The following is a 26957-nucleotide window of genomic DNA, read 5'->3' as shown; positions in this document are numbered from 1 at the left end:
ACAGTCTGTCTAGTGTTCTTGATGAGATCAAATCTTTTTGAGTCACTTATTTCTGCGTACCCAAATGGCACTATGTTTATATTTACATAYACATATGCCCAGAGCTAGAGAGCAGCTACTGTTCATATATACATCCTATATTTAGGCTGAATGAATGACCTAAGTCGGAGAGAGGACAGTATGATTAGCAGAGTCTCCTTGGAGTATGCGCTTGAAGACAATTCCTGAAGCAGTGTCACAGTCACATCTAGAATTAGTCGTTCAAATCCTGCCCTGTTACTGAAGCTACCACAGAAGGATGCACAGACATGGAAAAAACACGGACATGCTACTAGTGAATAATAAAAGGGAGGAGGAAAAAAAGGAGTAAAGTATTTTTCTCACTAGGTTATAATTCCTGAGAGCTAAAAAATAMGATGAGAATTTATCATCCAGCTGCACAGTCTTTACTGGTATCTGCCATTTGCACAGCATGCTGCAGATACTACCTTTCRATCACAGCTCCACTAACAGATGTAAATTCATTCTAAATCAGAACTGGCTTCAGAGATGCTTGTGATTATTGCTGCCATCAGTCTAGGCTACAAAAATTATGCTGTAATGTTGAAAAAAAGAACATTCTATTGCTTTTTCAGGCCAATGAAAAAAATTCATTTACCACTGACAATAATATTATTCAATTGATAGTTCCATTTCCCCTGTCCCCCAGATTTGGGGCACAAATAAGCATAGAGAAAAATTAAAATAAAGATTATTTCCCCTGGGGTGGGGGAGAAAGAGGGATGACATATCAAAAGTCAACTTTTTCTAAGGCTAGAAGAGCTGGATTTAGTACCTCTAGAGCTAGTCAAAGCACTTGCAGCCAACCATCCAATAGGACTGATTCAGCAAAATCTGCTACCATCCCTTTTCAAGTACCAGATCACTGACATGCTAGAGCATGAAAAACAATTCAACCCTTCCCAAGCAGGCTTCTGGGTTTTTCCTCCACTACAACAATAACCCCTTTATCCCTACCAAGTCCACTGCCACAATTTTATCCAAGTCAAAGCTGCAGCGACTGTTGCTTCTGAAGGAAGCAGATAGCCCTTCACTGTAGCACTAAACATACTCTCCACTTGCTCAGGCAACTTTGACGTCTTTACCCGCATGTTTTGAAGACACACAACAAAACCTACAGCTGATCGGTACGGGACAGAACGCCTTACTGTCTCCAACTAATCCTCCTTAATGCAAGAATCACAGTCAGATATTCTAGATACCAGAACACAACGAAAGTCACTGAGAACYGTGCTGGGTAAGTGGTCACACTGTCCAAGCATACTGCATAGTCTAGACTCTGCCTGCACAGGCTGGGAGTTAATAAAGCATCTTGCTTGCTYGCTTTCATTTCTTTTTGGTATGAGATTACAAACCATGTTTTTATTAGGTCATCTTAGCMCTGCAAAGCGTATCTTCAGCATCCCATGAAGCGGTGGTCGGGACAACATTAAATCAATGAATTGTAGCAACCACCACAAGGGCAGAGCTGTAGCTGCATTCAAGTCATTTTTAGGTGATGCACATCACATGGATCACTTACTCCCTGACAGCAGTTCCTGAAGTCATCAGACTTTCAATCATCTGAGAGAGTGTACATTCAAAGTAAAGCTACTGAAACTTTCCTGCTAATTTGCAAAAATTAACCAATGCATATATGTTCTCTAAATAGATCAATCATTAAGTAAATGTTGTGATAGTTTAACAATCATTTCTGAAACRATGCACTTTCTCAGTGTCTCTTTGGGAACAAATGAATGCTGCTGAGGACATCCTAGACATCAGAAGCTTGCACCTGCATATKAACATTACATCTTTACAAAATTATTGGATCTTCTTTCTCATAAGAACTAAAAATGTATGGAAGAAAGAAAAAGAAACAAATTCTGGGAGTAATTTTACTTGTTTACATTCCCTAATCTCCAGATCATTCTAAAGGAGTTACTGCTGATTAAAATGGCCTCCATTTTCAAAAATTCCCCAAGGGATTTTGACATTTGTGAGATCTAATTTTCAAAACAGAAAGCATCACTTCAGCTAAACACAAAGCATTGTTTCAGCTGACCTGGGCAACTGAAAGCCATGGCACATGAAATCAGTAGCCAGGATAATCATTTCTGAGCCTTCTCACACCCACCCCACCCTTCTCACACCATCCCACGAAAATTTAAACCTGAAATCAAGATGATAAATATCACAGGGGAACTCACTTTCTGTTCACAATCGCCCAGTCTTCTGTGTAACTTCTTACACAATCTCTCACATGAGGGTCCATCTCACTGTTAAAAGAATAAGAACAAACATCTTCAAAATCACAGATAACATACTGACATCTTAAACACAGAGACTTTTAACTTAAGACTGTGTTTACRCTTTCAGGCATTTACGGAAAAAGATTTTAGACTTCTAAGATTCTGCAGACACTCAAATCCAGAACAATTTGCTCCTTTGAGCAAGATGTCTCCCTGCTGCCTCCTACCTCTCTTCAGGTACAGCCGACACAAGAGTTCGRCATTCTCGAGGGGTGTACACGACCTCAATGTCATCTGGAGGAAATTCAAGCAAGTCTCTCAAGGGGCCAGATTCCACAGCAATCGGGTGGGTAATAAGGTAGTCTTCCAAATCAACTGGTTCCACTGCTTCTGTAAGTGGTACCTAGGAAAAGATAAGCAACGGAAARGTCTTTAAATAAAAAGAAAATAAAACAGAATATGATATGTGCATGTGATTTTTTTTTAATACAGTTCTTCTGTCTTTTTGCGGAAACTTGATCTAACCTCAGACTATAATTAAACGTGGTGGTGTTAGCTTTAAATAACACACAACATAAACTATTTTAAAATGTCTTATCTTCAACCTGATATCTCTGGATATTTATATTATACACACCACTATCATTTCAAAAAATAAAATTTCATGTTTTCAAGAAATACATTAGTTTTCTTCAAARGCAAATATTGCACTATTTTGCATGTGTATCTCTTTTTGACTTATTCTTACCATACTGCTGCACTGACCACAAAGGGAACCTTCATCCTCATTCAAGATGCAAAGCAATCTTTCACCCTTAGGCACAGTCCATAGACAGCAATCCAAAGCAAGGCCCAAGAATTCAGACAGCAAAAAAACTCTGAAGACTAATATTATTTTGAATTAAATGACTTCTCTTGGGAACACAAACACAATGTTTGTCCATCACCAGTACAAGTTTAACCACCTCTTCTCTCTGATATTAGGACCTCTAGCGTCATAACTCTAAAGATACTGGATGCTTAACATGCATATTTACTGGGCACAAAGCTGCTATACAAAGCACAAGGAATGACTAAACAACCGTATGTGACGGGAAGCACTAGATTTCACTGGAAGTGCTTGTCTCACCATACTGCAAAGAAGTGAGCTATTTTTAGATACATGACAAAAATTAACTGCATATACTGTGTGCATATTCATATTGCATAACCATGCACTTTATGTACATATATATGATGTATTTATGTATTTTCTATGAGAAAAGATTATTATACTACATTATTCTACAAGGCTGCATGTAAACACACATACACACACACACACCAAGAAAATGAGACATTAAAAACTAGTTCTGAAAAACAAGTTTCTACAGCAACTGACAGATTTCCCAGAATTCCCTGGCACATCTCAGCAAGTCTGAATAGTTTAGTATTAGTCATAGACAGACATCAGAATTCAGTGATTTTTCTCTACTACTTCCTCTTTCCTGCTGCCCAGACCATTTCTATGGTACAGGGAACCACACCATGGCTTCTCTTCAGTTGGAGATGACTTTAAAAATAACACCTACTGTTGAAGTTTAATATGTGCTACTCAAAAAATTTGCTATTTTGTAGCAAATTGTACTTTTTAAACTTCTCTTGCCAAAAAGTTCTGAAATTAATTAAATTAATTCAAAGAAAAAGACTTGGCTAACGCAGAATGGGTATTGAAAGAATCTCTCATACTACAGTCAGCTTCAATAAATACTGTAGCTTTCTTAAAACGCAGGAAGTCAAATCTTTGGCAAAAAAATGGGGTGACTCCAATAAAAATCAGTTGAGCTAGACCACATGACTTCACGGCATTAAGAATCTCAATGACAAAAAAAAAAAAAAAAAGTCTAGAGACTCAGTGTTATGTTCTTTAATTTAGGTAAAAAAAAAAAAAAAGAACAATATCTACATAGAAAAATTCACCATGGTCATCACCTATTTAACTCTGAACCCATAATCCTTTTTCCCCTTTCTAATCTTCAACTTAGGAAATGAACTGCAGGTATGTGATTCGCAGATTAATTTTGAAAATAAAAACAAAGTACTTTTAAATGAGTTTGTTAGTGCAAAACTCATATTAAGTAKAACTTGTCATTACTCTTTTCCACATAAGAATTAGAATGTCATCCCTCACTGTACCTCTTTTTCATATACAGACARACCAGCTCCATGTGGCACTATATAAATGACAAAACTTGCAGTAGTGAAGTATGACAGTTCATTATTGAGCAATTGCATATTTTTCAAAGACCAAAGAAGGGAAGAGCTGCTCTGTAACACTACTGTTACATTGCATGCATATAATCCTTTTCTCCATTCTCTCAAAACACTTTGTAATAGAACAAAAAGCATTTTAGAAAGGGAGACTTGTAAATCAAAACAAARATAACAAAATGCCTGGACAAAGGCCACAGAATTAATTGGTAGTTAATTACTAGCCCAGACCCCTGCAACCAGCAATGCTGCTTCCACATCAGATACTGAAAGCAAAGGCACTGGAAGAGGGACAGAAGCTTGCTGTACCCTCAGAAGATGAGTGAAGATTGTTTTTAAGCCACAATATTTTAAGGTTTATTTTTATTTTTCCTGCTAACCTCTCTTACCCTCTGCAGTTTCAAACACAATGCACCCTCCTTTTGCTGTGGTTGCCCAGCAAAACTGAACTGACCACGTAAGTATTACATTTCTAGCAGCACAAACTAATTTACCAATAGGCTGCCCCAGGCTAAYAAAGAGGAACTTTTTCCTCATTTCCTCCTATCTTTCTAATCCCCTTATCCTGATAAACAAAAGAAGATTACAACGGTTACTAATGTATCTCTAAGCATTAACACAGAGTTCATGGGGACACAACACACCAGAACGTTCATTCAAACACATATTCCATGTAAGCCACACAGAGCAACTGRATGTAAGTGAAAAATGAAAGGGTGCAGTCCCGAATGCACCAGGTTTCCTGATTTCTGGCATTTTACATCTCAAATTTGACTTTTCCAACAACAATTTTAATATAGTTGACAAAAGAAAAACCAGTTRCACCAGCAAGAGGCTTGATCTCGAAAGGTGGGCAATGTTCATGGGGCTCCTTGGCACCCAACCTGTGCTCCAAGAAGTCCCAAGCCCTTCATACATCCCAGAATTAGACCCAAGGTTCCACTTTACAGTTTTCCAGTTTGTCTCTTCAGATAACYATTGTACCATGAAGATGTAAACAAACATAAAAGTCAAACCCAGCAGCCTGTATTAGACTTGCCATCTGTGCAGCCAGAAATACTGTCTAGCATCTGGGTAAACAGGCCAAACATAAATTCATGGTTATGAAGAGGAACTACTTCATGTCAGACTATTGGCAGATAAAAGGCAAGCACATTATTTTAAGCTCTAGATGTTTGTGGGGGAAAAAGTGATGAAAGAGGGGGAGGAAAAAAGGATGAACAAATGTATCAAAAAGGAAAATGAACCCAAATGTTGTTCCAGAGTTTGAACTGAACCAACACAGAGCCTTTCACGGCATTCCCTGTTGATAGTTTAACTCTTCTTCTATCCTGTTTTGCACTTTTGCACCCCTCTGAAKTTCTGGGTTAGACCAGGAGCAAAAATACTATACAACAGGCTGTTCTCCTAGTATCTGCAGCCTGACCAAAGCACCAGTCATCTGAAGTTTTCATAGGAACAACACACTCAAAGAGTTCAACTAGTTCAGATAAAGACCAGGTTATCCAATTTAATCATCCAAGCCTTGTTGCTGACTGAGAAGAACAACCTGTTTTATCATCTCATCTCAGAGTCTCCAGACCTGGTTTATTTTTCCTAATGCCATCTGAAAGCAATGATRCACTCAGCAGTTGACTCCCACTGCTTATTAGGATTGTGGCACTGTCTTGGTTTACAAAACCTTCATCCTTATTCTTGTGCATCATTCTGACGTATGACTGAACTCCAGATAGATCGCAAGAACAGAGCAAACAAGTCCCACTTTTACTTGCATGTTGAAAGGCTTTCAAATCTGTTGCTGCAGAAACGCAGGGAACAAATAAAAAGTGATAAAGCAGTCCTCTTCCACACTACTGTCTGCTGACAGTTCAGAGACAAGGCTGCACCTTGCCAACCATATGCAATCACTGCTTTTCACAGCTTCCAGGAAATACCATTTCAATTCAACCCGACAGTTCAAAGAAAGGAACAGCAGACACTTCTTCCACACAAGCGCAACCAGTCTTTCTTCATCAAACTTCCAAAGGTACAAGAATGATTTTAGGCAAGTATTTGCAAACTTTCAATCCACCATCAGGCTAATAAAACCTAATGGAGGAATACTGGAGTGTTAGTGTAAGAAGCTGCTGACAGCATATCTGCTTCTGCCAAGAGGAGTTTACTAAGGCCCTCCGGAAACTGAAGCTGTACACAAGCTTTGATCATCCTCACAGCTAGGATTACRAAACAGTTTAAATTAATGGCAGAGGCATGCTAAAAATACGCAAAGGAAAGCTCTTAGAATCACTACTACTAATAATCAACTGATTTAAAAAAAAMMAMMRAAAAATAAAAAGAATGACCTGTAATTAAAGATCATTTTTTGGACAATCCCTCAGATCATTCCCTGACAGAGTCTTCATTCAACTTCTGTCCCTGGGGTCAGACACTGCCACCTCATTTCCAGCAACTACTATGCTGGGGCTATTAAAATTAATAGGGAGAAAGGGGCAGCTCAGTGTGAGCAAGACGGGCATAACCAGCTCCCTAGCCAACATAAACATCAAATACAACGTACAGCTGAGCTGCTCATACAAAGAAATTACACAAGGCTCTCTCTTTCAGATGTAGACAGTCACCCCAAATCAAAGACATCACTCGCAAGTAATGACTCTGCATATGCTCTTAACATGACCACAGACATACTTCTTCAGCTCTACCAAGACACCACCCTGACTGACCTGATTGACATACAGTACTTAGCAACACAGATTTCCACCTGTGGAAAGTGTGTTGTAGTTACAGCTCTTGGTACTTGTATTACAAAGCCCTATTTCAAAGGTTTATAACTCTCACGGAACAGGGACAGTCAAGCTTTCTTCTTTAAGGCAGTGTTATTCTTCACTGTTATATTCCCTTAAAAGCTTGAAAATAAAGTTTCGTTTCCTATTGACTTTCTCCTTTTCTGGACGGCAAACATTGTATTTTGCTGTTGTTTTAGTGCTCTGCTAGACAAAATGCGTTTCCTTCCCATTTATTTCTTTCCTTGAGCACCCGCATCATCATTCTCAGTTACAAAAGAAGCATCTGCACAAATCTGGCGGCAGGACCGTRAACTCCTGCTAGAGGAAGGAGCGTAACTCCACAGAGGGTAACACAAGTTCCTGTTTACCTTAGCCATGAATCTCATCCACAGACCGTAAGGGCAACGGTTAACAGAGGGAAAGCTGCACACATGTACCATTCTGTTGGGATCATGACCAAGTCAACCCCACCAGAGGAAAAACCTAACGCACAGGACCAAGTTGTATTAAACCTGCTCTGTTTCAGTGCTCTCCAGAACAAAGATGAATGAAATCGGGTCCTGCTGTGCGCAGAACAGGTTCCCCTCCAACAAGCAGGACTTCCAGAGCACCCCAGTGATCGCAGGGTTTGCCAGCCTGCAGGGCTGGCCACAGCTGACAGGAAAACCGGGAGCCGCCTTGCACAGACAGCGGCCGAGCAATCGGAAGCGCGTGAAGGCGAGGTAACTCTTCAGACAGCTGGGATGCCTTGCTAACAGTGGTAGTGGTGGGCCCTAAACAGACAGGGGGGACAACAGACAATCTACCTTCCCTAGATGCACTTTTCTGTCCTGCTCAAGAAGAGGTATTTAATTAGCATACAGTTTAATTAGCCATCATTATGTGCCCTTGCCTGAACAATCTCTGCCTCTAGTTTGTTGCCTTACTGAGCCAAATACCTCTAGGCTAATATCAAAACATTAGAGGTCTGTTGTCCTAGGCCCTGTTAAGGTGTCTGGTGAGGGACAGCAGTAGGAACTTGTACGGAGGGGGGGAGGAAGAAGGACAATTATCGTCCCCATCTCACAGATATGGACTGAAGCATAGTTGCCAGGTTAGTTGTAATCTTGATTCCTCCTCCTCTTCAGTTCACGGTAGGTATAGGAGTGCCAACCCTTGCACCGGCGTGTAGGAGGGCAAACAGGGAGAGGAAGCAGTGGTTAGGGAGAGGGAGACAACTGCAATGCCGTATCAAAGGATCACTGCAGAATGGAATGACAAGATTCATGTGGTAGGACAGGGGGTTGAACCCATCTCCCTCAACTCCCAACCCAAGCCCAACTTTCCATTTATCTAAAATGAGATGCACAACTCCGAGAAGCAAAAAGGGTCTTTGCATTCGTTTGTAAAGATCACAACAAAATTTGTGGTCCTGTTAAAACAACAATGGCAAAAACTAGAGGGTTGTATTTCCTGTCTCCTGTGTGGGAGTAGAACTCCCTGGGAGGATATGATAAGGGACCTTGAAAAATTAGCCTTGTAGAGCACCTCATCACAGGGAGGATCCTGACTATTTTTATTTGGCAGCTAGGCACTTTTTTGGAATCAGCATGATATTTCTTGCCAATCCTGAAAGTAGGACAAAGTTKCAGCTTAACTTCAGTATCTCCTTAAATATTAAACAATCTATAATGTGTTAACATTGTAACAGATTGTGCCAAAGCTTCAAATTCCAAATTAAAACCAACCTCCCGCCTACTGCCTCCCTGAGCAAAATCTTAGAAAGACAGAAGAATGGGATTAACACTTCAAAGCTGAGCCCCAGCCTTCTCTTCCTTATCACTAGCTCTCCAGGGCAAAGTCGCTTCCCTTGTTGAGCATTCAGGAGTGCAGATGGCCTATTCTTGTATGTCAAAATCTCATCACCTTTAAAGCAATGCTGGTATTGCAGGGAACTGTGAYGTGAGCCAACAAATTTGATTCACAGTAGAAAGTACAGGAAACATAACATACTGAGAAGAAAAAAAAAGAACTTGCAGGCAAGTTCAAGAAGGTATTGGTTAAAGAAATTAATTTGTTAAATAGAGGCATCAGAATTACTTTTGTTTGAAACTACAAGCTATATTCACTCTAAGAGCTTTTGAAAGCTCAGCAATGCAGTATCAACCACTGACAATACTCAACTAATTAAACAATGAATGTTTTACTTGCATAAATTACATTTTATTTCACATGAAGAGTTACACAAAAATAGTCACCAGTGGATTCAAATTCTAAGAGTCACATATTCTTCTGCTACCATTTACTGTATTTTAAGAAAAAGCATACATACACATGAAAAGAACTTCTGCATAAGTTTTTTGTTGTATTTATAACATACAGAAATACTCAAATGAACAAAGGAGATTCCRAGATGAAGTCTCTGGTTTTCATCAACCACGGAGAGATGCTGTGCCAAACCAGGATGACACCTCCTCAGCCATAAAATGTAGTCACTGCCTCAACATACATGCATACAATCACTAGAATGTAGTTTTATACTTCCTGCTTTGCTTTAGCTCTCAATACTTCTTTTACATGGTGTCTTGAAAGATATAAAGACTATAGAGAATAAATGATGCAAGTCTTTCATTACAAATTGTAAACATGCTACTCTTGGAAAATTTAGGATCCATTTGGTCCAACAGACAAAGTATCATCTTCAAACAAAGGATAATTTTATCCTTTACTTGATGAGGATAAAGTCTTGCTCAAGACACTGGCCAGAGATAGAAAGCCTCTCTCTGAAAGAAAATACATTTTATTTGATAATCATGTGTTTGAAAAAGTGACCTTCATGCAAAAGAACATAAATATATCTTCCTTTAGGAAATTTATAGAGGAGTGATGTTTAAGACAAGCATTGTATATCATGAATTAAGCTTCCTCTTTGTGCAGAGGAAAAAAAWATATATTTATTAAACTCCTCCAAAAATTCCTAAAAGTATTCTCTGTTAAAACACAAATTACTTTAGAAATACTTTGGGACATGTACTTTAAAATCTGAGAATATTTATGATTAAGTCTTGGGTTCTCTTTACAGATGATACCAATGGTATGTAATCTATGTCAACTCACGAGGGGAAAATTTATATCATATCCCAATGCTTAAAATAGGAAAAGTCTCTCATGAAAGAAAATATTTGTAAATACATTTAGCTAAAGATAGATCCTAAATATAATAACAGTCACAAAATCAATGAGATGTTTCATGCATAAATATTGCTAGGTTATTTGCTATTATAACTGGCTACTAAAGTAAGAAGTCATTTGGATATAGAAATATTAAACAGACATTAATTAGTTACCTGGGAATACTAAAGCATTTTCTCACACTCAGAAAGATACAAGTTATGCCTCCCAGGATGGATAAGAAGAAAGTATCTTCTTTGATGACTACAAATCATTAATTTTAACAAAAGTGTGTTTCAAGAACAGAAAGACTTTGATGCAGAAAACACAAGTGCTGAGGTTGATCTGAAAGGGAACATTACCTTCTGATAAACAGTACTGAAACTGAGAGAAGTGTGCAGAAACTGAAATAAAGAAAGTATCAAAGCTCCTTAATAAAGGACAGGGAAAACCCAAACAGCTGACTAGAAAAATCATAGTGCTSCTGCATACTTGGAGCACTGAGACCAGTTCAGGTGACAGGGGCCAACAAAGGAGCAAAATGTGAAGTTACTGGAGAAGACTGAGCCTTGCTCATGGACAGAAAAGTCCCTTCCTCCCCTGGCTCCTCCACCCACCACRGGCCGCCCGATAGCCCCACCTGCTTTCTCCCACTCCAGATGCTCAGAGACCCTTCGCTGAGCCAACTCAACTCACCAACCTGTCAGAAAAACATCAACAAGGGGCCAGAGGTGGTGGGAGGTAAGAGYTGGACATACAACCAGCAGCAGTGAAGAAAAGGGAAAAGCATTTCCCACTTTTGGCAGAAACAACACATCAGAGGCGCTAACATGGATCCTTCCCCCTTGCCCAGGATCCTTCCAGACCCTTATGGTTCACACATGGCTGTGAATTGTGGCAGCCCAACCTCCCTTACCACCAATGTGCATGCTCTTCCCTGGGGAAGGCACAGTCATGTCTCTATTACCAGTGGGAAATTTACCCAGAATACGGATTAACCAGAAGACCCACGCAGAGATGCCAAAGCTGGTGCTGCATGGAGCTGCCTACTTTGTTAGCTCAGGAGCCACACTAAGGGAGCACAGCTGAACTCTGTATGTACCCAGGCAAAGAAACTACTGCTTTTGCCATGTTCATGGACAGCAAGACCTGAGCTAATAAACTGCGCAAATCCAAGCCAGCTTCATGTACAGCCAATCCTGATGTCTCAGCTCTGTGCATCCAAATGGCGCTGCCTGAGGAAGCCAGCAGCATGCATCAGCTTTGAGTCAGCACCCAGACAAGTCCTGCAGAGGCTCTGCAGTCACAGTGCGAGGCACAGCCCTCTTGACTAGGGACCCCTGGCCTYGCAAGTCTCCTCGTGGGCTCTGCAGAGCCATCGAGTGCCCCTGCAGAGCAACAGCATTAGCCAGGCCAGCGCAAAACCCGCGTGCGCACTCTCCATGAGCCCAGGCAACAGAAAGGGAGGCCTAATTCAAATGAGGTCAGTGCTCAGTTAAAAAGGATAAAAATGAACTCAAACTGCCTTAGGACTGCAAAAGGCCAAGAGCACACATACCCAGAGATACTGTTGCAGCAGTAGGTCTACACCTTACCCTCTCATGCATGTCCTCTGACAGACGCACACTTCTCTATGCGCTCCCTTATGCTCGGTGCTAAGGCATGCTCAGCCTGCTCTCCTGAGCCTTTACAAGTAAGCAGCGGCAAGACATTGGAGAAGGAGAAAGCAGCTGTAATTTAGCATCATGAAGGAGCCGCTTTCCCATCCAGTGCTGCTTCTGCAACACAGCAACACCCCTGGGACCACAGCAGCATTACTGTAGAAGACTTGTCAAATACACTAGTGAATATTTTTCCACTGTAATTTGAATCCAATGTTAAGATATTTTGCAGTTTAGGATATTAGCAGTATTTTCATTAAATATTAGCTTGTTTATGCGTTTTATTCCCAAAAAGGAGATTTCACAGCTAATTTAATTAAACAGAGTAGGATTAACTGCATTTTTTAACTTCTAGGTATTTATTAATAGGTCTGTCTTGAGTATTTCTTTTAAGTAACTGAATTTATTTGGTATAATAGTTTTTAGTTAAGACTGCTATCTCTGTTATGTATATACTGTTTAAATTACTGAGAATAAACCAATCACCAACTTTTTACGGATACCAGACCCACCAACCTAATAAATAAAATGCTCCTGATCTTTGCAACAAGACTCACTACTAATTTTAGAAACAGTTTCAGTTTATTAGAGGAGACATTTGCACCAAAGTAGAGTGAACTGCAAGTAATCTCTAATGGGAGGATGCAGGGAAGAGGATGTGGATGCCTCTCCCATCCTCCCATTTGATGAGGACAGGCCATCCAGTGTGCAAGGGCAAAACCTCCAGGAAATACATATAATGGGAGGCACTATTAAGCCTTAATCAGCTTTGAGAGAGCATTAAGACTTGGCTCACTCTCCTTTAATTGTAGTAATTTTGGTGATAAAATTACTTGGCTCTGATCACTTCACAACATTCTTTTCTATACCAAACAGGGTATTGTCATGTTTTCCTTTGCAATATTTTCCATTCATTTGTACAAATTACATTTCTTTCTTGTTCTAAATGACAGTAAAATAATGAAAATATACAAAGGAACCTACAGTCTCTTACATAATAATTAGATACTATATTTGAAYACACAGAATTGAAGTCTGACACCCAGTAAGTCTAAGACAAGACTTCAGTTACACTGAATAATGCTCATAAATCCAGCGGCACTTTACAAAGATAGGCAAATTTTAGTATCTTCATTTTATATGTAGAAAACGGAGCATAGAGAGCAGGTATGGTCAGATCACATCATGTCCAAGAATTTGCACCACTTTATTTCCAGATTAATTAACATCTCTTGTAGCAGTGCACCTTCTCATATTAATGCTCAACTATGCAGTAACATACACCAATAGATAGGAACTATGACCATTAATCTATTGGGAACAGCATTCATGCTTCTGTAAAACAACTGATTTTACATTGTTTTAGCTTATTTGCAAGTCCTGTGAAATGTTGCTCTTGCAATTAAAATATACCTTAAAAGATCAAAAATTTTTATTTTTTTTAAGTAACTCTTAACAATTGGTTAAAGGGAAAAAATGAATCAAGTCTTGGACATCAATAAAAAACATTTCAACAAAGAAACTTTTGTGGTTACAAGTCTTCAGAAATCCAAGATTTTAAGTTCTCATCTATTTTGAAATCAAAATTCAGTAACAAAACTTGCCAAATGTAGAACAAGATAGAAACAGCTGGGCAAGAAGCCAGGAAATTAAGAGAAGTCTAGATATCTAATGATTGTTTTCTGTCCTTTGACAACATCATCTGCCCCTATAAAAGGACAGCAGAGAGAGGGGAAAAAAAATGGACTAGTGGTACCTGACCTGCAGACACAAACCTAAAAACTCCTTCTCCTAAACCAAACAAGCACAACAAGCCATTAAACAGCAAACCAAGGCAGGCATATCAGGATCTAAAGAAAGCTTTGAGTCACTTCAACAGTAACAAATGTTAACCTATTTACTGCCCAAGAATCCAGTTTCATCCAGGTAAGACTACCGCAGAAATGCTGCCAAAGAAATCCCATAGGCCTCTGCCACACCACAGCATTTAGCGAACAGCAGCAGGAGTGACTAGTGCAATACAGGGTCAGAGAGTGAGTTAACAAGCACTACTGCACAAGGAGTTGCTCAAAAGAAAAAACAAACTTGGATAGAAAAGAAAGTGATGAGTCATGAGAGATTATAATAGTCTATAGTAAACAGTCCAGTTCATCGAATAAACAAAGTAAATTTCCTTGGCATCTGCTAGGATGGGACTGCTTTTGAAAGGAAGCGAGAGCTTTCCATTTTCAGTGAATATCATCCTACATTACTCTGAAGAAGCTGCTCAGAGAGAAGTCAACCTAGTTGAGCTCAATAGCAATGGAGGAGTTGCTCAATAGCAACAGGAGGGCTAAACCCCCTTAACATACAGAAGATGAGCACAGCAACTGCCAATCATGTACCCAAATTGTTAACAAGGTGCAAAAACACACCAGACTGACCAATGGATTTAGAGAGACTCACAAAATAACTTAAAAAAAAATAAGAATTCCTTCATCTAACCCTAAGAACTTACCAACCCCTGTTTCTGGGTAACACACTGTCAGTGCATTGTGTTCTGGATTTCAAAAATAAAAGCTCAATGCCGCAAAAGCTGCATCCTGTGAACAGYCCCATTCAGCAAGTTAAGTTACACAGGAAAAACCTTTGAAGACTTTGGACCTATAGTTGTGGTTTGAGGAATGTACAATTAAAATTAGCTTCTCTTAGAGTGGCAGAGGGGAGGAGGTTGACAATAATAAACAGCCATGTTCCTGTACAGTCATTTGAAAGCAGTGTCTTCTCTCCAGCTCCACCACATACAAAATTAGAAACATTTCTAGCAGCATTTTGTCTGTTGCTTGTGAAGCAAAACGGAATAGACTTGCTGAAGTTCAGCTAACAGGTTTTTTTTTTCATTTATCCTATGTTCAAACAGACACAAGCCTGCTGAGTGCAAAAAGTCTCTGTACTATGCTTCAGTCAACAAGAAATCAAATGACCAACCAAGCGTAGTCTTTCATTCACAAAAGCAGACATTTTTCTGGAAAAGTGTCTACAGCAGACTGCACGTCATGGAACTTTCCAAATAATCACCAAAAGCTGCTATCATTTGCAACTGCCAACACAGAATGAACAATGAGGCCTTATTTCGATCATTACTATGCAAATACTATGAACAAGATGCTCTGGATAGGAGAAAACACATCTGCATTATTATTAAAAGTTTTCCAGTTCTATCCTTCAGACTGAAAAGCACAACTTGCTGCCATTGAGGATAAAGTCATACGATGCTCAAATGAAACTCACTCATACCATATTATTAAAATAGCCATAATTTTTTTATGTTGAATTTGCTATATAAATGCATACCATGCATCCTGCTCAAGGTTTGCAAACCATTGTGGCTAAACAAAACAACCATGTAGAATCAGGGCATGAACTTTTCCAGACCAAGTATCTATTTCAATTTAACAGCAATAATGCTTTCTATCTGTATAACATTCGTTATTAAACCAGGACAGGCAGGCACAGCAGATTTTGATGCATGCCTAAGGGAGAGAAATTGACCCAAAATTCTTTGCAAGTAAACCTCTGCCATATTATTCAGTCTCTGGACAGAGACTCATGCCTCGCCTAAATACACTTTTGCTACAGACTTATCTTCTACAAACTATCACTTCATGTTAATCGTACTTCTGAAAACCACCCCTGCTCAGTATAGAATTTAATATGACAAACTAGCAGCTAATCATGCCAATCATCATGAAATGTAGTGTGACAGGAAAGGCTAAGAGCTTCCTTCCAGTCAGCATGGACCTTTTCCAGGATTTTTAAAGATTCTTGCATGGATTTACTTGAAAAGACAACAGCAGCAGGATAATGAAAGACACAGGAACCAAATAAGGGACTGACAGTATTCTGATCAACCAAATCCCTCCGCAAGGCCCAGATCCTGCATTAAGCAGTACATATGCAGCTCCATGGGACTGAAGCTCTGAGCATGTATACTTTAATGATAGCACAACAGAAAACTTTAGAAATAAAGAGTGGAAGATACAATTCGTATCAGAAAGAGGTGAGACAAGTAGGGGAGGAAGTTATCAAAAATATGGCTGACTGAGGAACAGCTTGAAGAGGTATCATAGAATCATACAGATACACATACAGGTACACAGAAGAAATCTTACTTTAGAAAAATAATGGGGAGTAGAAGTGAAATTCACTCAGTTTGTTCCAACATGAGACTGTCTGCAAGACCACTGGAGCACAAAAGCTTGTGGGACAGATATCCAACGGGTCCTTCAAAAGTAGCCTCTATTCCTTAGGTATCCATCGCTGCAGGGAAGCAGATTCAATGATCCAGAGTAGCTCCATCYAGTCCTAAGCTCCTAATAGCAGGGGTCTCTCTATTATCTAACATTGGATTATGCAAAAGATCATGCAGAACAGCCAAGTCAGGGCTTTGCATTATCATTCCACACCTCTACAGAGACTGCAGCAATAAAACATTAGCTCTGGACACACCACTCTCATTAACCCTTCCTCCTTCATGCTCACTCAGCATTAAGGCTGGGCGCACAGTTGATAAAGTCAGCCTTACAGTCTCCTTGTAGTCACACAGCTGACGCACAGTGAAATGACACAAATTCCAGCCCTCTTCATTCACCAGTGATTTTGGCACAGCCGTATCTCCTTAAAGATTAACTTTCAGCCTGCAGCTAAGTCACTCTTCTAAGGCAGGGGTCAACTTTGTCTTCAAGATCCCTTTTGAGATGACACAAGCTCTAAGGGAGCACTTGTGCTCTGTATGCAGAAGCTTTAGTGTATTACATGGGATAACAGAGTAGGATATGAACTGATGAAACTCTACAGGACCCTACTCCAAAACAAAGGAAGAACCCTTGTATTCTCAGAACAGACTGTCACACTCAAGGTACATTTTCAGTACTGCCTGATCTAACCAATCCACTTCAAAGAGGTCAAGATGCTATGTATTTATTTAGAAGTTGACTACTGCAGAAGAAACTGCTACAACTCAGAGCAACAACCCAAGGAACACCTCTAAAAATATAGTTCCAGCCTGAAAAAGTTTGCTGAACTTTTGAAATTTATACCACCAAGCTGAACAYACTTTGAAAGTTACTGGGAAGCAGTGCTCAAAAAATTGAATTCAGTGAGAGTAATTCTGATACCTTGGCCTACGTGTCAACCATTCTTGAAAGTGGACTGTAAACACGTAAATAAATATATATTCTTTAGGAATAACCACATCCAAACTTTCACTACAACATTTAAAATACTTTTGAAGAGCAGAAGAGCTTTATAGCATCCGCTGTGGTTTCACCCTCAATGACCACAACAAAAAAGCAACTACCTTAAGAGCACAATCTTGCACAGAGCTCTTCATGCTTCAGACATGCATGTGGAATTTAATGCCCAATCCAGACTTTCCTAGGATAAAACAACTATGATCTCATCTGAAGAGACCATGTCATACAAAGATTCAGCAGGAACATAAACACTCAGCTATGTCAACTTATTTGCAAGATAAAGACGATTAAATCAGCTTTTCTACACAGAATTATTTACCTTAGAGTTATCAGTGCTACTTAAGTCAATAATTTGTTGGCATGCAAACAGACATTGTAACTTCTTTCCAGACTATAATCAAAATAACTATGCACACCTTTTTCACTCTTCTATATTCCAACTATTACTTACAGTTGTGTGATGAGAGACGCTGCCTCCAATGTTGAGGTTTTTGAGAAGCTGGGGAGATCCTCCATATTGCCCTGAGATCTGCTTCCTGACTTCCGCAGCTACAGTTCTGAAACAAGACAGGGACAGTATTATCTCTGTAAAACAATTACAATGAAGGCAATATATCAAATACTCTTCAGTCTGTTGGCATAAAATCATATACTTAGTGGATCGGTTGGAATACAAGTGTTAAAGGCCTGTATGACCACGTATATTAAATTCCTGGAAAGTCACAAAATTCTTGTAAGACATATTCTTAACAGCATTTTTTTTTCCTTTTTAGTACGGATGTGGCAATAAAATACATGTGACACTGAGCACAAATAAACTTGCTCTCAACAGGCTCTTTCCAGTTTCTACTAAGAAGAGATCTCCTCTAGCACTGTCCACACCCCACAGCAGTTTCAAGCCTAGTCACACATCTGTTCTCGTGCTCTGCTGTCTCATTTTCCTATCTTGCCTAGTTTTGTTTTCTATAGACACAGAGATGAGCACTGGCAGCTACCTTCTCCCTAACGGCCAATCTCTTCAATACTCAGTTCAACGCCTGAAAAGCAGTCCTACACAGAGAGTTGAAATGATACATGGCAAACAACTGGCTAGGTCAGAACAAAAACTTGTTTCCCTTTTCACAAAGAAAAGATAGCAGAAGGACTATGGTGACCAGCAGAGGAGACATGCAACGCATCAACTACCAGGATGTAACGCCTCACTAGAGAGAAATCCCACTATGCAGTAAGGAAAAACACAAATCAGTTCTACCACACCTGCTGAGTACTGTGCTCCTCTTGGGTTTTTACTTTCCCCAGTAAGCCAGATGTCCCTGGTAAGTCCTAGAAAATGCAACAGTTAGGTAAACCTACTACAGGAACAGMTCAGGAACAATATCAGAGAGGAAAAGGCCAGTAGCAAAAGACAGTCTTAACAAACAGGCATGGGTCAAACATGAACCGTCCCCAGTGCTCCATCTTATAACATACTGTTAAGCTGCAGTTCACCTCGGCAGTAGAACTGGGACAGCCAAGTTTTCAGCTGTGATGGAAAGGTGTTTGTTTAAAAAGCAAAGCCAAAGCACAGACTCTTCCTATCCAAAGTAAGCACTTTGCTGAAAAGCTTCTGACTAGCCCTAGTCAACATGACCTCACTAACATGGAAGTGCTCTTCTCCAGAAGTGAATGCCAGATTCATTAATCCCAAATCTACCCCCAAATGTCCATCATCACACTGTAGGAGTTTGGTCCACTGTATCTCCCAGACACAGAACAACGTCTCTGCTTCAAAGACATGGAAACCAACATGTAAGGGAATGCTCCTAGCTTAGGGACTTCTATGGCAGTCAGTGCTGGTGGACAGGAATGGAAGCAGGTGGAGGCAACTAATGTCAATGCAATATAAGGAAAYTATAAAAGGGAACTAGCTAGAACCAAGCCTACAATGGAGTGCAGATGTTTCCTCAGGCCAGAGGATGGGAGTAAGATTAGCTAGAGGAAGCATTATTTTGTCTTTTAAAAAAGTGGACTGTAGAGGAAAAAAAATGTTTTATTTGTTCTGGCTGCAAGAAGTCATTTGCTTTATGTTTGCCTTTATCCACAGGAGATTATGTTTTCACTTCTGGAGGGTGGCTCTGAAAGCAGACCAAACAGCTCCTGCTGGGTACAGACAATATTCAGGCTATCTGATCACCCTCAAAAGAACCATCCTCTCTGCTTYACGCACCATGTACCTACTCACAGTCACAAACACACACACACACGAACAAACCACATACACTGCTAGCATTTATGGAAAAGTTTGGAATGTATTAAAATGGCTCATTGGCATGGAAAAATATTATGCATCTATGGCTGATGAGATTTAAAAGCTCACACTGGGTTGCAGATGATTTTTGCTTTAAACCTGATCTCTTCCTTGGTGCATGTTTTGCGTAATTCCTGACAACGTACAGAAGAGAAGCCTTCACTGCATGGCTGGTATGAAAGATCGGAATCTACATTTAGCCACTGAATGCAAGATAGGAAAAATTAAAATCTTTCTCCAGTTTGAAGGACATGCATTGTTTCCAGACGGAAAGTACATATAGAAGAGGAAATCTGTCCTGAACTGTGAAACCACAGCTGATGCCTAGCCATGTTACTCAGTGACGCTCCTCCTGGCATGTGCTGGCTCTTTAAAGACTCAACATSTGACTGGGATCCCGTTCTTTGTGATATACTCCGGAGCAGTTCTAGCCCTCTTTATTCTGCATGATGGCCTCAGCTTGATAGCTCTGTAGTGGCTAGGAGCTTTGTYGTATTTGGAGCATAGCCTGTCAACACATCCTTAACTCTAGCTACAGTATGCTCTACCCCAGCTTGCAGTGGAAGCAAGCTCTGCTACAATTATAGTGTTGCTTAGGGACACAGAGTTTGCATAGAAATTATTATACAGGTCATTTGATGCAATAGGGGAAGAAAGACAGTAAAACAAAAGGGTGCCACTGACCAACGTGACTTCCATCTGATATTAAAAAATTTCCTGAAGAACTAACACAGAAAGTTAGTCGAGCAACCTCCAACTGCTCCAGCAGTTACCAACACACAAAGTAACTGGCTACTATCTAGACCTCGACAGAAATTCCTGAATAGAGTTTACAGGACTTACCAGTACTACTTACTCCTAGGCTACAGTCTTGTCTGTAGATCTTCTTGGTTACCTCTCTATATCACTGCATTCACAAACATACTGAACTCCATTTCCCCTACTGGAAAGCATTATGCTCCTGATACTTAGAAACCGTTAGCTCTCCTCCCTCCATGCAATGTATTCACAAAAATAACTAGTATCCTCGCTCTCTCTCCCCTCTGCAAGGTAAACAAGGTCAGATCCTAAGCCAAGCCTTCTGTTCCCCTAATGGGTCTTTTCTGCCTTCTTTCCATCTGGCAGTCGTGCCTTTTTAAGATAGCGTGCTTCATTCTGATCACTCATGCCAGATGAGGTCTGACCAGCACACTGTAGAACCAAATGAGTATTTTCCTATTGAGAAAACACCTTACCCGACAAACTCTAGGACTTTTCACAGCTGCATCACAGAGGATCACAGTTTTCCTGCAACTGATAATACACTTGAATATACATGCCTTCTCCTCCTCCATTTCCAAAAGCTGTTTCTCCCTGACGAGTGCCATCTATCCATGACAAGCAAGATTACATTGTATCATAACCCTGAAGATTATTTTTATAACCCTGACAATTATTTATATTATAACTAGAAGCCACGCCTCCTAACCCAACTTAGGTTAAAAAGTGCATTACAGCAAACCCATCTAGAAAAAAGAAATACATCTCAAAACATTCTCCAGTCAAAAAAAAGAACGAAAGAAAGAAAGAAAAGGCAGAACAGAATGCTGTTAAAGCTCTTGATGATTAAAAGGGCAAATAAAAACTTGTTTTTTTAATAGCCATCTTACATTCAACACACAAACTGGAATTATCAGACAAACATTACAGTTAATTACAGCCCAATGTCACATGAATGTCTGTTTAAAGCACATCTCTCCCAGTAACTTCCTTTCTGATCTTCTTCACTAGTTAATTATTCTGTGTTCATGTGGTTCACACACACGAAAAAAGACAACGTATTCAAAAAATATCCCCATGGAACTATGGGGCCTACTCTCTGCCAAAACCAAAAAACCTTTTTTTTTAAGAAGCATTCTGAAAATATTAGTTCTTCTTTTTACTTTCTCAAAGAAAGACTCACTAAGACCTGTCCTGTTATGTCAAGGAAGGCTATGAACTCTTCCCTTTGACAGAAGAGGTGGGCGAGGATACAGAGTCTTGCCATGTAGACCATCCACTGCATTGACACTTGTGAATATAACAAATGACACAAAGTTCAAATAAAAATGACATTTTTTGTCAAAGATAGAGCTTAACAATGGTTTTCCTCTCATTCTTTTCTTAGTGCAACTTAGTTCTAATTGACTGCCAAGCAGCAATAGCCGGCACTTTTCACTTCTCCCTAAATGCACTGAGTTTCTCTTACATTAATTTAGTAGGACCTTATTTTTTTCAAATAGTTTGAAGAAGTATTTCTTTTCCATAGCCCCTACTTTGAATGGCATTATGCAAAGTGTTTCTTCCCATTACACTAATTTAAAAAATGTTACTCCTATCTGTTTTTCATCTGCTGTGTCACATTCAGTGACTCCACACTCAGTGAGCCTTTGCCTCTTGAGAAAGACTGCCTGGTACAGTAAAGCATCTGCGCGAAATGACAGCAAAGCAGCTTGTTCTCTCTGAACAACAGAGAATATGGTATTTACATAGAGTTTATTTTTTAAAGTGAAAGCATCCTTCTTTGTTCAGCCAGCTCACTTGCGTACAACTTTGCACATCACTGGCTGCATCCATCCCACTTTAGCCAATATGCTTGAGTTTGAATTCCCATAGACAAATGGCACTAGCCAGTTGCTTCTTTATTGCCTGCTGAAGTGAGGCAATCTGCCCCTTCTTCCCTACCTGATCGGCCTGGGCTTTCCTGTCGTCAGACGGCTCGCTCCGGACTTGAATCACAGCATGAGTCAACAGGTATGCAGCGCTGCTGAGGAGGGAACCTGCTCTAGCTTTGAGCTACTATCAATTTTACTTTGAGCTCAGTTATTGAATGTAGCCTCCCTCCTACACCTGAAATCTTGCTTCCTTTGGAGAGAATTCATTTCCCTTTGAGTGAAATGCATTTGATTTACAACCTAAAGCTAAGGCAAAACCTAGGCTGATCCTGACTGTTGCAGGATACTTGTGGGTTTTTAATTAACATAGAAGACAAGCAACAAACATGTTCTCTTTACCACTGATCAAAATATAAGACATTACACAATCTTTCTATTGTGTATTCTGGTAATATTCAAATATTAAGACTTAAAGTTTCAAGCCTAGACTGCAGTGAAGGGAAAAYGCTTCCAGAATACCTTACTGTGAAAATCATTACAGGCCTACATCCTTCAGGAAAGAGCAGTCATATCTCATGTTAAAAAAAATAAACAAGCAAACCAAGCCACGTACAAAGCAGCAGCTTTGTAGTGGAGCCTTGGGGATGAACTGTTCTCTCTACCTTCACACTTGCACTGAGCAGTTGGGGATTTTCTTAAGCTTTCTAGAGCACTGCTGACTCAAGCACGAGACAGCCTCTAAAGCTGAACAGGTGCAGAAAACACTCAGCATGATTTTTGGAGAACAGGAAGAAGCTGCTTTAAAGTTTCTGTTAAAAATACTTTCCACTATCTGTGAAAATGCTTTGACACGGCAAACGGCATCTAGGTGTGGGAAGAGGTTGAATTGTGATGAATAAACTGCTGTGACCACTGCATTTCTGATACAGTGCTCACGGAAACCAATGGCAGCTTTGCTATTGGTTTCAATGGAGGCAGGTTTCCCGCTACCCCTGTTTACCCTGAGGCACAGTAAAGGTGGCTGTCAGTCTCCCTGACCTGTCATTCAGGCAAGGTGAAAGGGCTTTAAGTGAACAGAAATGTAAATTTAGCCTTCCCAAGAAGTCTTAAACTACCCCATCAGTGTAAAGGGAGCTTCAGGAGAAATAAGATGTTATGTCTGAACGTCATGAACAGATGTGTTTTTCCCCTTCATTCAAAAGATAACAAATTGGGATTACTCCAGAAATCTGTCTATGCTCAAGGTAAGAGATCCGGATGATGGGAAATTTCTGGATCACTGAATGTCTGAAAGTAAAGTCAGCCTCTGACAGTTATGGCTCTGCCAGAGATCCCTCAGTCAGAGACAACAGCGCTTCATCCAAACTGGAGCACCTTGAGGGAAGAGACTGGCCCCACAAGAGTGAAAACAATTTTCTCTAGACTCCAAAGAGAGACRGGAACAGGAAACACAGAATTCTCAGCACACGAATAACAACCAGTGGTAAGAACCACACTGTGAGGTTTGTGTGATGCTGAAATACATAGGAAAATTGAGTATGTGACAGTGATGCTATTCCAGGTCAGAAGGATCCTGCTTAATAGCAGGATCAGTAAAGGAAGAACAAAGCTATTTCAAAGGAAAGACAGCTTCAAAAAGGTCACCATTCGACTGAAGAAGCCGTTCTGGATTCTGTCAATAACCTGCTCTCAGCCTGGTTCAAAAGCAATGAGAAAGCATTGAGATAGGGTCTTGCATGAAAGGCTGCCTTAGGCTGCCTGAACTGTGTATTCTGTGAGATCTTTGAAGGGAGATTTTTTTCTTTATCTAAGCTCTGACAAAATTTTCAAGTCTTTCCTCTGCCTGTCTCTGAAGAGACTGGTGTTCTCATAYATAGCATGCTTAGATTACCAGGAAATTTAGGCACTCAATAGTGACCTTTTCATTGGGGCTTCCATGTCCCATTTCTCTGCCAAGCAGTAACAGAAACCCCAGAAAATGTGCTGGAATAATGCAATTGGGACTCTGAAGTACATACAGATAAATGCCCAGTGGGGACAGCGCAGCACCATCCCAGAGGTGACCACAACTCAGCGCTTGCTTGGTCGGGACAGAACGCCTGGTGTGTGTTGAGAACAAATAAGCTGCTTGACTGGTTCCTCAAAAATAACTTACTGACCTTTTGTTTGTCTTTTTTTTTTTTCTTGTGACTTTTCTTAATACATAACCTTTTACTTTGCTGGCAGGAATCCCACCTCCTAACTCCTGTCTAGTCCCCCAAACATCATATGAGCTGAAGAAAAGTAGTGTACAGAAATACATCTGTTCCTACATAGAGAAACAATAGCATACAAGTGATTATAGAAGTATTACATTCCAGCGGGACATTTTCCAAAAAAGTTCAATAAAAAAATTACTGCTAAGATGTTAATTAAAAATTAACAATTTCAAGTAAGATTCTGGATATTACTTAATCCACTACAGTAATTTTAACCCAGTTTCTTCTGAKGGATTTAAGAAAAAATACTCAGTACTTATAATGGTCACGGTTCAGGCTAAATCTCTGTTCTCCTTTGAAGCCTTTCAAAAAAAAAGTGGCATGGCATGGTCAGAATGACAATTTGTAACAAGACAGCCTCCCAAGCATTTTTTTTGAAACAGCTGTAGCAGTCACTGATAGCTGCTATTCCTAACATTTAAATACTCCAGCAGYAACAAACAGACACCATACAGTACTGGATTTCCGTATATATCCTTGCAGTGCACCACACTGGTTGAAGAACACACGGATAATAAATCGGTGCTATGAGAACTACATATAGGGTGTTTTCAAGAAAAAGAGCAGCTGATCTCACTTTTCTCTTTCTACCACTGCTGTAACAACCAGCTTAGTAAATTGTACTTCTTTGGTAAGTAGGTTTTAAAGTGATTTACCTTAGTAGATCAGAGTTAAATACTATCAGCCAAATGTAGAGCAGCATGACTATTTCCTGTGAATAAGAGAAATGGTATGTCTACCTCTCTGAGTAAGCCAAACCGGAGGGCCGAGTGTGAAAATACGATGGGTCTATTCTTCTTTAAACAATGGAGCTGAGGAGGGCTTCCAGCAGCCACCAACACAGCTCTTGGGACTTCCGTATCCTGCTTGCTTGCAACCAAAGCCGAATATCTAATCCTTTGAAACAGTAACATTCAGAGCAGCATATTCTGTACCAGCATGAGAAGGGCTACAGTTCAGTTTGAGCACCTCCAGGTACATTATCTCTTCTACTTTTTTGCCTTCAAATATYATGGATGTGCAGTCCATGAGCCATGAAGCTGAGATTTCTCAGAAGACCACACAACATGTACTCCTATTTGGGAAATCCCAGACAAAAATACATCAGACTTATAAATAAATGCAAAAATTAAAGGCAGGAGATAGAGAAGAAGCAGCAGCTCTGTTSCAAGAGGCGACATCATTGCATGCTACCTACTCCTTCTGCAAGGACAGCGTGCACGAGTAGTAAGTTCCACAAATGAATCTGAAGTGACAAAAAGGGGACCTCTGCATGCATGCACATGCTGCTGCCACTTGGCTAGTCTGAAAACACATCAAGCAGATTAGACCAAGAGGTACACATAGGTGACGCAGCTGCAACCCTCATCATTACCATCCTACTAAATTAACAATCTGTGCTAGTGCTTGATAAATTTATTGCCATGAGCTAGTGCCTGACATAGAAAAAATCAGCACCAATAACAGTGACCCTAGGGACATTTTATTTAACTTCCTGCCAGGACTGCAGAACTCCTATGCTCTTACTTCTGATATTTGTTTCTCATGTGGCTATTGCTATGACTACAATCAAGAACCAGGAAAAATGATCTGGCAGCAAATCCAGCTCTCTTCATTCCTGGACCCTTGATCTGCCATATCAGCCCTTTGCTAGTACACATCAAAGACTGCAGAGAACTACAGGAGAGGAGAAATGTTCTCACCCCTGACTCCAGAGTCTAAGCAGGGTGGCTTTGGTACCATCTTCTCCACCTCCTACCTAGCTTTTTTCTGTGGCCTCCTTTTTCTTTTTTGGTGGTCCTTCTCCATCATAGCTYCAGCAACTGTGTCTGCTTGCACCTACTGTTCTCCCACTCAACAGCAGGAAAACAACATTGCTTTCACCAGTGCCCACAGTCTCCTGGATAGCCCTGGTGAAACACGGTCCCCACTTCCACTCTGCTGTGAGTTAAAGTTCGGGGTGGCACCACGGACATCAAAGTCCGCCTGATCAGACCCCAAAACATCACAGCAGTTCCCATCTGGGCCCAAAATGCCTAACTCGGAATAGAGATCTGCAGAAACTTGGTATCACCAAGACGATTTCCTTAAAATACTATTCYACTAAAAAAAGAGAGAAGAAAAAAACACTTGGGTAAAATATAGTGATGCTTAACGCTACAAATACCTTTGCACATCCAAAAAGCTGTGCAAACATTAACCAGCTGCTTATCGCCCATGAAAAGGGAGGGAGCAACCGTCTCCATTTTCCGGCAAGAAGGCAGGCGGAGGGAAAGGCTCGGGCCCCCCCGGCACAGGGCTCCGGACGCTCGTCCCCCGCACGGCGGGGCCTCGCCGAGCGGGCAGCTGGCGGTGTGGCGCCGCGAGCCGCTGCCCGCCGCGGCGGCAGGCTGTGGCCGACGAGGCCGGG

General features: G+C 40.4%; 1 protein-coding gene across 9 annotated transcripts in view; it reads right to left on the bottom strand.

The window, feature by feature from the left end:
* Positions 1-26957, bottom strand: part of DOCK7 (dedicator of cytokinesis 7) — a 109130-nt gene that overhangs the window by 81547 nt on the left and 626 nt on the right. For all 9 annotated transcript variants that reach the window (XM_085306067.1, XM_085306068.1, XM_085306069.1 and 6 more), the window contains exons 2-4: positions 17821-17926; positions 2519-2694; positions 2250-2318 (exon numbers count right to left, since the gene is read on the bottom strand). In XM_085306067.1, the coding sequence (XP_085162193.1) occupies positions 2250-2318; positions 2519-2694; positions 17821-17926 (351 nt within the window). The remainder of the gene's footprint in view (positions 1-2249; positions 2319-2518; positions 2695-17820; positions 17927-26957) is intronic.

This window comes from Rhea americana, unplaced genomic scaffold (assembly GCF_003343005.1).
Source record: "Rhea americana isolate MKP2758 unplaced genomic scaffold, rheAme1 scaffold_230, whole genome shotgun sequence".
NCBI lineage: Eukaryota > Metazoa > Chordata > Aves > Rheiformes > Rheidae > Rhea > Rhea americana.
This window is presented reverse-complemented; position numbering and strand designations above follow the sequence as displayed.